The sequence below is a fragment of the Tursiops truncatus genome, chromosome 18 (genome assembly GCF_011762595.2).
Source record: "Tursiops truncatus isolate mTurTru1 chromosome 18, mTurTru1.mat.Y, whole genome shotgun sequence".
Lineage (NCBI taxonomy): Eukaryota > Metazoa > Chordata > Mammalia > Artiodactyla > Delphinidae > Tursiops > Tursiops truncatus.
This window is the reverse complement of record NC_047051.1, coordinates 15,932,395-15,947,670: the sequence shown is the minus strand read 5'-3', so window position 1 is coordinate 15,947,670 and position 15,276 is coordinate 15,932,395. Positions and strand designations below refer to the sequence as shown.

At 40.8% G+C, this 15,276-nt stretch overlaps 1 protein-coding gene across 2 annotated transcripts in view; it reads left to right on the top strand.

The window, feature by feature from the left end:
* The window catches only part of WDFY2 (WD repeat and FYVE domain containing 2), a 184,716-nt gene that overhangs the window by 120,073 nt on the left and 49,367 nt on the right, over positions 1-15,276 (top strand). For both annotated transcript variants that reach the window (XM_033843474.2, XM_019936654.3), the window contains exons 4-5: positions 3,917-3,971; positions 8,420-8,570. In XM_033843474.2, the coding sequence (XP_033699365.1) occupies positions 3,917-3,971; positions 8,420-8,570 (206 nt within the window). The remainder of the gene's footprint in view (positions 1-3,916; positions 3,972-8,419; positions 8,571-15,276) is intronic.

The window sequence follows — 15,276 nt, the reverse complement described above, 5'->3', positions numbered from 1 at the left end:
ATATGGCAGTTCTATTTTTAGTTTTTAAAGGAACCTCCATACTGTTCTCCATAGTGGCTGTATCAATTTACATTCCCACCGACAGTGCAAGAGGGTTCCCTTTTCTCCACACCCTCTCCAGCATTTATTGTTTGTAGATTTTTTGATGATGGCCATTCTTACCAGTGTAAGGTGATACCTCATTGTACTTTTGATTTGCATTTCTCTAATGATTAGTGATGTTGAGCATCTTTTCATGTGTTCGTTGGCAATCTGTGTATCTTCTTTGGAGAAGTGTCTATTTAGGTCTTCTGCCCATTTTTGGATTGGGTTGTTTGTTTGATATTGAGCTGCATGAGCTGCTTGTATATTTTGGAGATTAATCCTTTGTCAGTTGCTTCATTTGCAAATATTTTCTCCCATTCTGAGGGTTGTCTTCTCATCTTTTTTATGGTTTCCTTTGCTGTGCAAAAGCTTTTAAGTTCCATTAGGTCCCATTTGTTTATTTTTATTTCCATTTCTCTAGGAGGTGGGTCAAAAAGGATCTTGCTGTGATTTATGTAATAGAGTGTTCTGCCTATGTTTTCCTCTAAGAGTTTTATAGTGTCTGGCCTTACATTTAGCTCTTTAATCCATTTTGAGTTTATTTTTGTGTATGATGTTACATGTTACATTCTTTTACAAGTAGCTCTCCAGTTTTCCCAGCACCACTTATTGAAGAAGCTGTCTTTTCTCCATTGTATACTCTTGCCTCCTTTATCAAAGATAAGGTGACCATATGTGTGTGGGTTTATCTCTGAGCTTTCTATTCTGTTCTGTTGATCTATATTTCTGTTTTTGTGCCAGTACCATACTGTCTTGATTACTGTAGCTTTGTAGTATAGTCTGAAGTCAGGGAGCCTGATTCCTCCAGCTCCATTTTTCTTTCTCAAGATTGCTTTGGCTATTTGGGGTCTTTTGTGTTTCCATACAAATTGTACAAGTTTTTGTTCTAGTTGTGTGAAAAATGCCATTGGCAGTTTGATAGGGATTGCATTGAATCTGTAGATTGCTTTGGGTCTTACAGTCATTTTCACAATGTTGATTCTTCCAATCCAAGAACATGGTATATCTCTCCATCTGTTTGTATCATCTTTAATTTCTTTCATCAGTGTTGTATAGTTTTCTGCATACAGGTTTTTGTCTCCTTAGGTGGGTTTATACCTAGGTATTTTATTCTTTTTGTTGCAGTGGTAAATGGGAGTGTTTCTTTAATTTCTCTTTCAGACTTTTCATCATTAGTGTGTAGGAATGCAAGAGATTTCTGTGCATTAATTTTGTATCCTGCTACTCTACCAAATCCATTGATTAGCTCTAGTAGCTTTCTGGTGGCATCTTTAGGATTCTGTATGAATAGTATCATGTCATCTGCAAACAGTGACAACTTTACTTCTTCTTTTCCAATTTGGATTCCTTTTATTTCTTTTTCTTTTCTGATTGCTGGTGGCTAAAACTTCCAAAACTGTGTTGAATAATAGCGGTGAGAGTAGGCAACTTTGTCTTGTTCCTGATCTTAGAGGAAATGGTTTCAGTTTTTCACCATTGAGAACGATGTTGGCTGTGGGTTCATGTGATATATTTTTAATAAGGAAAACTGGAAGCAGTGTAAACATTTGTTGATAGAAGGACATTAAAAACATCCTATGCCGGGCTTTCCTGGTGGCGCAGTGGTTGAGAGTCCGCCTGCTGATGCAGGGGACGCGGGTTCGTGCCCCGGTCCCGGAACATCCCACATGCCACAGAGCGCCTAGGCCCGTGAGCCATGGCCACTGAGCCTGTGCGTCCGGAGCCTGTGCTCTGCAACGGGAGAGGCCACCACAGTGAGAGGCCCGCGTACCAGAAAAAAACAAAAAACAAAAAACATCCTATGCAGTCATTAAAAAGATTGAAGTTGATGAGCATGTACTCATATGGAATGATGTGCATGATCTGTTACCAGAAAAAAGTATTGTTAAATGATATTAATATTTTGTTTTATTATTCCAATTATACTTTCCATAATAATTATCTCTGAGAAATGGTATCATAAGAGACTGTTTAGTATTTATCAGTCTTACAATTCCTAGAATAGCATATTGTTTTTTGGTCAAAAAAGTAATAATGAAAAAGAATGCTGGCAATTTCCCATGCTTTCTCCATGATTATGTATCTATTTTCATAGGAAAAACAAATGAACAAAAAATTAAGTTTACCTATGCAGTGAACTGGTAATTGTATTGTGTATGTGTATGTTAATCCTAAGCACAGATCTACAAGTTGTTTATTTTATACCCTGCCTGTTTCCAAAAGGAATGAATGTACCTTTTCCCCAAGCTAAAGAACCAGTTCAGTATATTCAAAATAGCATATGCACTAGATGAACTCAGTAAACACTTGCTCAAATAACAATCGTCTTTAAGAAATTTGTTTTGTGTTTTTGTTAGGAAATTTGGGGCACTCTAAAGTATGGGGCCCAGAGTTGAGCTACTCTTGCCGGGGATTAAGGGTGGTAGTGAACCGTTGCTCAGACACGTGCGTGGCTTCTTACCCACACTGTAAGCTCCTTATGGGAAAACAACTTGACTTCTTTAAAAATTAGTCTTCTCTCTTCAGTTGTGAGTCTAGCTCTTCAGAAACGAGAAATGAATATAGTGCTGCTCCTTGTAGGAATAATGATACGAAGTTTTAAAAGTGACAAGTTGAATAATGTTATTACTGAGACAATCATGGTGAAGAAAATCCATTTGTAGATAAGCTTCTTAAGGAGGGCTGGGATGGAAAAGCAGACACCCAGAGGAGCTTTGTTACCGTGTTCATTCTCTCGCGTCACCTTGTGCTTTATTTAACTTTGTGGCATCTGTCACAAAAACAGTATAATTATTTACTTCTGAAAAATCACACAAACTATATGAACTCAGTAAATACCCAGATTGCAAGTCACGAGTCTGTGTGTCTGTCCTCCCACCACCTTTCTTGAAGTCATCAAGGAGAAATTCTGGAAGCCTCCAAATGTTTTGAAAAGACTCGTTGTTCTGTTTTTAAGTTCAGATAAAGCCATCTATTTATTACACCTCACAGCTCTCCTTATATTGGACAGCCTACTGTTTAAGACTATGTGGGCATTTTGCATTTGAAAGAAGGTAAGGGACTCAAAACCTGGCCTGGGGCTTATAAACACTTGGTTGGCTTCTACATATAGGTCATTGTATGTGCTTAGGTGAAGCATGCAAACATACTCACACACAAAATCACCTCCTGTGTGTCCTCACAAAGAGGGCACACAATGTGTTATACAGAAACTGATATTTTTGAGTACATTTGATATCCAAACTAACCTCGTCAGATTGGGAGATACCTTTTACATGTCCATTTTTTCACTATTTGTTGACTACCTACTGTACCAAAGCACTGTGCCAGGCGCCGTAGGGATAGAGGGATGAGTAAGATGCAGCCTTGAGAAGCTTGTTGTACCGGGAAATAAGCTACTGTTATTAGAAACAGAATCTTTAAAATAACTCATTTATTTCCCTAGTAGAGGGTTGCCATCCGTTTGCTCACTGGCCAGAGCCTTGCAAAATTTCAGTTGTGGCACCACAGAGAGAAAAGTAATTTGAATTGGATTTACCTTCAAAATTGACCAGGATCAAGACTTTGAACTTGATCCAGTTTTCTTCTCATGTATACTTGAAAAAAAAAAATCAACTTCAGAGTTATAAGGTAAAAACTATGATAATTGCATTGGATTGTAATTATGATTGTTACTTTTAAAGAGGTACAGAAAATGCTGAGTTGATTGGCAAAATATCACGTTAGGTATAATTCTGTGATGATGTTTGCTTCATACAGTCCGGTTTTACCAAAACATATTTATCCACTTAAAGAATTTCTTCTTGCTTAATATTTTGCTTCTCTTTTGCAGGAGTTTCTTCTATCCGAAGATTATAACAAGATGACTCCTGTGAAAAACTATCAAGGTAGGAACGAGAGCAGTGTTTTCATTGTCTTTGTGAAATGTTTCTCAGTGGCTTCCACTGCCACAAGAGAGGACTTAACTTTACAGCAGTCAGCGGGAACAAAACAGCAACCCTTTGTGGCGAATATTATCCCCATTTTTGAATTAAGAAGCAGAGGCCCAGAGAGATTGGGCGTGTGGTCTTGTAGCTGGCAAAGTGTGAAGCCAGACCAGGTCTGTGTGACTCCAGAGCGTGCAGCCTTTGTCCTTTGTCTGCCCGCTCCGCCCCGCTGCCTGGAAACCCTGCGGCAGACTCGGAGAGTGGGGCCCAGGGTTGGCTTTCCATGGAGCTCATTTCATTTTTGGGTAAATATTTTAAGAGGCTGAAAGTGTTCATATTGTCTAAGGGAAGGAATTCAGGTTGTATTGTGTCTTCAACATTGGCAGTGTACTGTAAGCCCTTTGTATAGTATAGATCAGGAGCAATTTTCACTGACGATTTTTTTCATCCAGGCCAATGTCAGGGGTCAGAACATTAGAGGTAGACGTCATTTCACTTAGACGTCATTTCTTCCAAATCTCGTGACCTCATTCATGATCATCCAGCCTCTCCTCTGATACCCTCCAAAGACATAGCAGCCCCTCCTGATTTTGGAAAATTCTAAGCATTGAGCTCTTTATTTCTAGATTTTGCGCCAAAATTCATTTCCCTATGGATTTATTCTTTAATTTTTTTTCACATATCACTTATCCAGTATTGATTGAGTACCTATTGTGTTCCAATAACTGAGAATTATAATAGTGAACAAGACATGCATAGTATCTATGCATCCCCCGTGAAAATAGATGCAAACACATCTACACAAAATTTCAGCAGATCAAATTCAGCAATATATAAAAAGGTAAGTACGTCACAACCAAGTGAGGTTTATTCCCAGAAGAAATGAAAGCAGGGACAGATATTTTTATACCCTTATGTACAGCAGCATTATTCACAATAGCCAAAAAGTGGAAACAACCTAATAAATGTTCATGTATGAATGAATGGATAAACAAAATGTAGTGTATCAATACAGTGAATTTTTATTTGGCCATAAAAAGGGAATGAAATACTGATACCTGCTACAATGTGGATGAATCTTGAAAACATGCTAAGTGAAAGAAACTAGACACAAAAAACCATACATTGTATGATTACAGTTATATGAAATGTCAAGAACAGGAGAATCCGTAGAGACAGAAAGTAAATTAGTGGTTACCCAGGGATGGGGAAGGGGGAGTAGAGGGTATGGGTTTCTTTTTGAGGTGATGGAACTGTTCTGGAAGTAGTACATTTTCTATGATGATTGCACAACATGGTGAATATACTAAAGATCAGTGAATTATACACTCTTAACATGGTTTAAATGGTGAATTTTATATTATGTGAACTTTATCTCAATTAACATTTTTTAAAAGGTCAGTGATACCAAAACCAGACAAAGACATTACAAGAAAGGAAAACTACAACGCAATATCTCTCATGAGCTTAGATGTAAAAATCTTCAAAAAAATACTAGCAAATCCAACAATGTATGAAAAGAATTATACACGATGACCAAGTGGGGTTTATTCCAGATATGCAAAGCTGGTTCAACTTTTGAAAATCAGTGTAACCCATCACATCAAAAGACTAAAGAAGAAAAATCATCATATTAATTGATGCAGAAGAAACATTTGATAAAATCTGACACCCATTCATCATAAAAACTCTCAGCAAATTACAAATAGAGGGGAACTTCCTCAACTTGAGAGAGAAACGTCTATAAAAAACTATAGCTGGTCTTCCCTGGTGGCGCAGTGGTTGAGAGTCCGCCTGCCGATGCAGGGGACGCGGGTTCGTGCCCCGGTCCAGGAGGATCCCACATGCCGTGGAGTGGCTGGGCCCGTGAGCCATGGCCGCTGAGCCTGCACATCCGGAGCCTGTGCTCCGCAATGAGAGAGGCGACAGCAGTGAGAGGTCCACGTACCACAAAACAAAAAAAACAAAAACAAACAAACAAAAAACTATAGCTAACATCATACAGTTGACCCTTGAATAATGCAGTGGTAAAGGGTACCAACCCTCCCCACAGTGGATAATCCATGTATAATTTATATCGGGCCTCTGTATCCGCAGTTCCTCCGTATCGCGGTTCCTCTGTGTCACGGTTCCTCCACATCCGCGGATTCAACCAACCTTGGATCATGTAGTACTGTAGTATTTACTGTTGAAAAACATCTGCGTATAAGTGGACCCACGCGGTTCAAATGTGCATTGTTCAAGAGTCAACTGTACTTAATTGTGAGAAACTGGATGCTTCCTCCGTAAGATCAAGGTCCTGGCTCCTATTTAAGAAGTACAGCCAGGCTTCAAGCCCAGGTTCCTGAAGCTTAACAATACGTATGTATCTTCAAAGGGTTTCTTTTCGAATAAGAGAATTCTGTCACCTTAGAAAGATTATGTGCTTTGAGTTTTAGGGTTTGTTTTTTGTTTGTTTTTGTTTGTTTTTTCAGTAGTCATAGGCAGCCTGACAGAGAAAGAGAACCAACTTTGGCAGAGAGACTAGGGTTTTAATTCTAGCCTCATCACTCATTGATTGTGTAGCTTTGAGCAAGTCACATAACATTTTTGAGCCTCCGTCTCCTCCTCTGGCAGCTCAGAGGGCGGTAAACCCCCTTATCTTCTGGGCTACTGTCAACCCCTTGGACTTACAAAGTAACAGAAAGATCAAAGGCCCCTTCATGAGAAAAGGGAGCGAAGCGCTGGGGACCACTTTCTGCCTGCAATAGACGTAGGTACAGTTGAAAGTGAACCATTAGAGAGTTCGCTTTTATTCCACCATTGGTGGAACTTAAATTGGGCCTTTGATGACACAGACATGACAAGATCTTCAGAAGCTTCTCCAGGAAGCCCCATCTTTTAGTTTAAGACAACATTTTGATCTTGATGGTGGCCGATTCTCTGAAAGGCAGATACTGGGTAGAGATGTTAACAGTATTATTGTTTCTATACCCCTTCTCAATCCCTTTAGATTCTCCAAGCGCCAAATATCGGATTTTAAAACATCAGGCATCTGGTGTAATGTCTGTCCCGGAGGTATTCACTATGGTTCGGACTGTATTGTTTGTTAGCCAGTCTAGAAGCACCATCTTGGCAAGGCTGGGGTGTGTCTGTAAAAGGAGGAAAACACCCAGCTTTGCAGAGTCATTACAATGACTAAGTGAGACAATATCTTTAAGTACCTGGCACTTGTTAGACACTCAGAAATTGGCAGTGATGCTGTTATTGCTGATAGAGCTGCATTGATCCATCCACGTCCAGTCCTATTTTCATGATCCAAATGGGAAGCTGATGGCTTCTCTGTCACCTCATCACACACAGGATGAGTCTCCTCTCACCCACCAGGCTGCCAGTTCCTGGGCACAGAGCCCAGTGGGTCCAAGTTCTGGGATATCAATCTTTGTTTATTCCAGTCAGCTCTGTTCAGTGGCCGTGGACCCCCTATACCTCTCCCCCTGGAATTGTGTAAGAGGAAGAAAGCGAATATTTTACTGATTTTATTTGGTAATTGAGAAGCCATGAGATTGGCCAAACTACTCAACTCGATCGTGCCTCGGTTTGCCCACGTGTAAAATAGGGAGCTGGAGTAGATGACATGAATAGTTCTTCTAACTCTGAAATTGTGTGATGCAGTACTTCCGTGATGGTGTTGTCCTTGTATATGAGCAGCCCTGGGAAGTTTGCTCTCATTATGTATGCTTTGACGTAAAGGATATCTCATTCTTTTCTATATGGCACTTGGGAATAATTCTGCCCTCCTCTCCAAGCTCCAAGCGTTTAATTTCTCACAGAAAATTCATCTAGAACTTTGTTGTGGGTTTAAAAGCAAACCTTCATCAAAAGGAGAATAGTAATGCTCTTTGCTTTTTTTCAAGCTTAAATAAACAGACACCAGTGAGTTTATTAGCAGAACGTTGTTCCTAATGTGTTTTGTAGTCACACTGATCTGCCTTTCTCTAGTCCAGCAGTTCTAACATGTCTGAGAGAGGTGGTCCAGGCCCTTTGGGTGTTAGGAAAATTTTCTTTCTTTTTATAAAAATTAATTAATTAATTATTTTTTGGCCACGCCACGTGGCATGTGGGATCTTAATTCCCCAACCAGGGATCAAACCCACATCCCCTGCATTGGAAGCATGGAATCTTAACCACCGGACCGCCAGGGAAGTGGTTGGGGAAAATTTTCTTATGGAAACGTGGATGTGGTCTTCTCCAGGGGCATGCCTGTCCCCCTGATGAGAACCACTGTTCTAGCCCTTGTTTGTAACGATTATCTACTGTTCAGCTTACTCTGGGGTGGGGAGGAGGGAATGATGCATCTCTGTGGACCATGCTTTACCAGCCTCTTGTAGGATGCTTTATGGGTTGTTTTCTTGTCTCTTGGCTTTTAGCGCATCAGAGCAGAGTGACGATGATCCTGTTTGTCCTGGAGCTGGAGTGGGTGCTGAGCACGGGACAGGACAAGCAATTTGCCTGGCACTGCTCTGAGAGTGGGCAACGCCTGGGAGGTTATCGCACCAGTGCTGTGGCCTCAGGCCTGCAGTATCCTTTGCTGGACAAAATCCCTTGGTGGGAACTTAGCTGTTGACTTCTTTCTTTCATGAACATTTTGGGTATGTGCAACTTGAAAGTTTCTTGTTTTATTTGCTAGTTGCCCTACTGATTAAGATGCTTATAAACTGGGCTTCCCTGGTGGCGCAGTGGTTGGGAGTTTGCCTGCCGATGCAGGGGACACGGGTTCGTGCCCCGGTGCGGGAGGATCCCACATGCCGCGGAACGGCTGGGCCCGTGAGCCATGGCCGCTGAGCCTGAGCATCCGGAGCCTGTGCTCCGCAACGGGAGAGGCCACGGCAGTGAGAGGCCCGCGTACCGCAAGAAAAAAAAAAAGTGCTTATAAACTTTCCTAACACATAAATCATCAAGGGTCCTCATGTAGGTGGAGTAAAGTAATTTCACCTGAAATAAGTTACTGCCGAGCAGGTTGTGGGTCTGCTGTGATACAAAGTCTGACATCTAGACAGTACACAGCCCAGAATTGTGAGCCTCAGCTGTCAGAAAGAATTATGGAACATGGAGATAAAACCGTCACTGAAATACAGTCTTTTATTTTTGAACAGAAATAATTTGCACATAGGTATTAAGGTTGGAAACATTCCCATTTTGGTGCCTGGCAGAAGAACCACAGGATTCCTGTTCATTTTAAGAATATTTATTGAGAGGCCACCATGCCGGGACCAGAGTAGGCTGACTGGTATCTACACAGTACCGCTACGCAGTCTTTGTTCCAGGTACCAGACTTTTCCAGGATATGTAGAACGATATTAACTCTTATCTCTCAAGTCTCCAGGGTCCATGTGCTCGGTGTGAACACCTGCCAATGCTGGGTAATCCTCACATCCAGCCCCCTGGGCTCCAGTGAACACAGGCCTGACAAGTGAGAAGCCTGTACTGGTGATGCTACCGCTCTGAGGAGTAAAGGACCCTGAGTTTCTTCTTTAAAAAGCGTAGAATCTCTCCACCTTCTGACAGATGAGGAAATAGTTATAAACAGATCACTTGTCTGCAAAAGCAGGATGAAACAGTAAGACTTGCTTTCAGATTTTCATCTAGTATTTATATGCCTGTTCAGTGATTTGCAACCACCTGACAAAGTATTGCACCTTGCTGTTTCCTTGCAGACATGTGGCAGTAGTTCTGTGTGTGTGTGTGTGTGTGTGTGTGTGTGTGTTTAGGCTAATGTCACTCTTATTTTCCAACTGGAAGGGCAAGATGAAGAAACTGAGAATGGCCATATGGAAGGCTGTAAAAGTGGCATGTTACCAAGAAGACCAGAAGCAAGGGCGACAAGGAATGGAAATCAAGATCACTTATCGGGCTTCCCTGGTGGCACAGTGGTTGAGAGTCCGCCTGCCGATGCAGGGGACACGGGTTCGTGCCCCAGTCCGGGAAGATCCTGCATGCCGCAGAGCGGCTGGGTCTGTGAGCCATGGCCGCTGAGCCTGCGCGTCCGGAGCCTGTGCTCTGCAACGCGAGAGGCCCGCGTACCGCAAAAAAAACAAAAAAAACAAAAATAAAATCAACTTATCTTTGAGAGGGTGCTTAAAGAAAGAAACTCCAAAGTTTACTTTCTAAAAGCCAGTTCAGACAAGCATAATGCTTGAATTGAAATACATGAACTCTCCTGCCAATGGATTAATGATTTCTTGTAGTGTTAGTATTGGATCTCCCTTAGAGATCATCCATCCAGTTTCTCATGTACAGGTGAGCCAGCTGAAGCCCAGAGAGGGTCACATGCCTTATCTGCAGCCACCCAGCTGGTATGTAGGAAAATCACCACCAGAACCCAGGTCTTCTGCCTTGGACTGCTGGTTTTTCCCATTATACTGCATTATCCCTCTGAGAACAGAACTAATGGCATCCATATAATTTGTTCTTAACATGCTGGCTTCTATATCACTAGCTACGCCTAGTGAGGTATCTTCTGTATCACCTAACCAAACCAAGGAGTATAGAAAAAAATACAGATCTTGCCCTTAAGAAGTTTACTGTTTAAACGATCTGAAAATGAAAACAAAAAACAAAAAACCCCACAAGTACACAGAATTAAACTTGTCCTGACTCTTATAGTCTTTGACTCCTCTCTTCCGGCATCTCCAAAAGTCATCTTCATTTTTCGACTCTTCTTTGCCATGTGGTTTACCAAGCAGAAAAAAAACATGTGATTGGCTATCAGAAACTTGTGTGTGCAGTGAAAGCCTCAGGCTTCCTTCCCCAGTGCAAATGACCCTCCAGTCCAACCTTGCTATTAAGGTGGAAGGCAGCTGCAATACTGCAGACAGAGAGTACTGGTGATGCCTGGTGAGCCTTCCAGAAGACTCCCTCACCTCTACCAGCTCTGCCTCCTTAGCTCCAATTCTGGAACCACAGTGCCAGCCTTTGCACCTGGGAGCATCTGTCTGCCTGGTATTTTCCCAGTGCCGCATGCTGATGCATAACAGCACTGCTTTTGCAGCCGAGACCCACGCAACTTTCCCAAGGCTGCAGGGTTTTTTCTGGGAGCTGCCTGATGCATAGATTGTTAACGGGCAACCCATACAGTGTTGGGGTTCGCGTTAAAATTCAGTTTTTAAACATGCTTTTTTCATGGGAACCCTCCTCCATCACCTCACCCCTCCTCTTCGTTCTGCCACCTTCTGTACTTACCGGTTTTTGGTTTTTTGGTCTTTTTGGTTTTTCAGTTTTTTAGTGATAAGGAAAGGAAGAAGATCTGTTAAAATAACATAAAATGTTCAGAATAACATTATGACCCCTATTTCTCTTCATAGTGGGCACTGGTGGTGTACATAAGAGTTTTCTACAGACGGATTGATTCTCTCCCGTCTACACCTCAAATAATCAAGCCAACAAGTGATAGAATAAGTCACATTGACATCACCCTTTTTCCTCTTCTTTCAGGCCTCTTAGCAGAGAAGTAAATAAGCAATGAAAGTAACCAAAATTCAAGTAGAGAAATAAAGGATGACAGAGACTGACTAGTTCACAAGTTGAATTATCAATTTCGGAATCACCTCAAAATCTTTGTTGCTTTAAGTGAACTAATATTCACTTAACTATTTAAGTGAATATTAAGTGAACTATCATGTTACCAACAACAACAATAAGAAGAAAGTGAAGGTGAGGAAAAAGAAGAAAATATCTTACCTTTGCAGTCCCTGAGAGTTTACATAGTACTTCTACATAATGTTACTTTGTTCACTATCAAAACATAAAGACCTAATTCTCAATTTTCACTTGTAGAAAAGCCTCAGAGAGGCTCAAAAAGATTAAGAATAAGAAACCTTCTCAAGGTCACATGACTGTTAACTGGCAGAACCAGGATTAGAACTAGGGTATTAAAATCTTTGAGCTAGCCCTCTGCACAACTAGATATAGCAGAACGGAGGTATTTCCCAAGGGTCCCATGGCAGGCTGATGTAGGAAATAGAACTGTTTTCCTTCCCCACTTCAATTGCTGGTCTTTATTTTTGTGAATACTTTACCTAGCCACACCTTTCAGTCTGTCATTTGACCAAGTTTTGGTCACATTTTTCATGCTTCCACAAAACTAATTCAGGTACTCTTCATTTTAAGAATTTATTCCTGTTGGAGATATTTCCAAGATGTCACCCTATATAGTCAAATGCCTTTCCACCAAGCGTTCTCTTCTATCTATTCCTATTTGTGGAAAGAGTACTGAAAAGCTATTAAGATTATCCTGATTTCCATATTTCCTCATATCATACTAAATGCCAATCACTCTGGCTTTGAGCATTATTATAAACTCTTAGGGTTTTGTTTTTTAATAATATATTCAGTATATTTCAGTAAATTGCACCCCCCCCCTTTTTTTGATGCTCATATTGTCCCATCTTTGGCCAGTAAGAGCCACATCATGTTGGCTCCTATGTCTTTTTGATACAGCCCCACTAGCCTTTGATAGCGTCTTTGCTTTTTGACACGACATGTCTGAAGCTCATCTGGTACCTTCCTGTCCCAGTCCTGGAATTGGCCATTTCTCTTAGTGAGGAATAGTATTCAGAGATAGCTAGCAAATATAGGTATGTGTATTTAAAAAAAGAAAATAAATGATTAGTTCACATAATATTTCTAATTCAAATTTAACATTATAGCATACTTCTTTTTTTTTTTTTTTTTTGCGGTACGCGGGCCTCTCACTGCTGTGGCCTCTCCCGTTGCGAGCACAGGCTCCGGACGCGCAGCCTCAGCGGCCATGGCTCACGGGCCTAGCTGCTCCGTGGCATGTGGGATCTTCCCGGACCGGGGCACGAACCCGTGTCCCCTGCATCGGCAGGCGGACTCTCAACCGCTGCGCCACCAGGGAAGCCCCTTTACGTCATTTCTGTACTTGATTCTTCTGGGCTAAAAACCTTTGTTCCTAAACATCAGCATAATTCTTTATTTGCTTTATCCCGTGGTATATTTAAGTTGTTTTAAATAGTAATAGCAATATTATAATAGAAAGACTACTGAATAAGATTTTAGATTTTTTTTTTGCAGCTTTCTTTGTCCTGAGAATATATTCTACCAAGAATGTATAGTCAAAACGCTGTGTTTTAAAGTCACTTGAAATAATTCTTTTAACTCTGTGGTTATATCAGCAAGTTGACAGTAGGTTTATTCACTTTACTTTGTTGTCGATTTAGGGGATTTTAAAAAAATGTATAAGTATTTTTCACATGTACATAATTACAAGATTCCATAATGGAAACAATGTAATGAGAGAGAAGTCTCACTACCACCCCTTTCCCGTCAGCTTGTTTCTCACTTTTCCACTGGCAGCCATTTTTGATCAATCTTGATTTATCAAAGTGCTTCCTTTTGTAAACATAAGCGCGCGCACACACACACACACACACACACACACACACACACACTTATATTTATGTTTCCCTCTTTCTTACACGAAGGTAGTGTAGCATATAAACTTCCATAAACCTTGGCTTTCCCCCACACACACTTAATAATATATGCTGGAGGGACTTCCCTGGTGGTCCAGGGGTTAGGACTCCGCGCTTCCAGTGCAGGGGTGCAGGTTCGATCCCTGGTCGGGGATCTAAGATCACACATGCTGTGGGGTGCAGCCAAAATTTTTTTTAAATAATAATAAATATAAAGTTAACAGAAGGCTATTAAGGCTGTAACATCTAAGTCTCTATTTAAAATATATATATATATATATATAAAATAATATATCCTGGAAATTACTCCATGTCAAATTTCCCAGCTGTGTAGTATTCTTTTGAATGGATGTATCATAGTTAAGAAGTCCTCTTTTGATGGACTTTCAAACTTTAGCTCTTACTGTAATACGGAGTGAATAGCTTCAGGCATGTGTCAATTCATATTTTGGCCATTGTGCCTCTGGGGTAGATCTCTACAAGTAGGATCTCTAGGCATTACCAACCAGGGAAGCTCACTAGAGACTCAGGGCCTTGGGTAGTTACTGGAGACTGACTGGTCACACAGGCACCCTCTTCCTGCATGTACCAAAATTCCAGACTCCCATAAGGAGGCCTTCCCTGGTGTCCAGTGTTTAAGACTCCGTGCTTCCACTGCAGGGGGCACGGTTTCGATCCCTGATCAGGGAACTAAGATCCCACATGCCGCGTGGAGTGACCAAAAGAAAAAAAAAAAAAAACAGACTCGCAGAAGGAAAGCAGGTGTTTAGCATAAACCATATTGTTTGTACAGTTAAGGCACAGTCAGCCACTTTTGTTTGTTAATGGTGGGAACCCTCCTGAAATCCTAGTTCCCAGGTGCCATGCCAATCTTGTAACAGCAGCCTTTCAAAGGAGAGCCTGTTAGGTTAATTTTTTTTTTTTTTTTGCAAAGCACCATTGTCATTTCTTGAACCATCCATTCATGTATCTTGCCTGTTTTTTATTAGGTTTGTAATCTTCTTCTGGATTGCTCTTTTTGTATTAGGTATTCGGGCCTTTTGTGACATCAGTTGCAAATATTTTTTCCAATTTGTCTTGTGCTTTGCTTATTGCATTTGTTTGTTGTTTGTGTATTTGAGTCGTAGCTTTTTCCACTCCAAGGTTATAAAGGAACTCTCCCATCTAGAACTTCTATTTTTCATTTTTTACATTGGAGTTCTTCCTGGTATAAAGTGAAGTACAAATCCTGTTTTGTTTTTCCAAATGACTGGTTCAGTTTGTGCCAACTTTTCTTTTCGCCCTTCTTTTCCTTATTCATTTGAAAAGCCACCTTTATCAGATACGTACTAAATTTCTGCATGCTTTGGGGCCTATTTCTAGACTTTCTTTTCTGTTCCATTGGTCTGTTTGTCTAAGCACCACACTTTCAATTAAAGAGACTTTATAACATGTTTTAATATCTGGTAGGGCTAGCCTCCCCCGTCACACTACCATATTACTCTTATTTTCAGAATATTCCTGGCTCTTCTTGCTTATTTATTTTTCTATGTGAACTTTAGAATGAACATACCTAACTGTAGGAAAAAAACCCACGTGTTGATACTTTTATAGGGATTATATTAAATTCATAAATTCATGTTGTGAAAATTGACATGTTTATCATGTTGAGTCTTACCGTCCAGTAAGTAATGTCTTTCATTTTGTTATGTCCACTTTTTGTGTCTTTCAGCATTATAATCAAGTTCTCCTCCCGTGAGATTTGCGCATTTCTTTGACATTTGTGTTTTTTCTGGTGTGTGTGTGGAGAG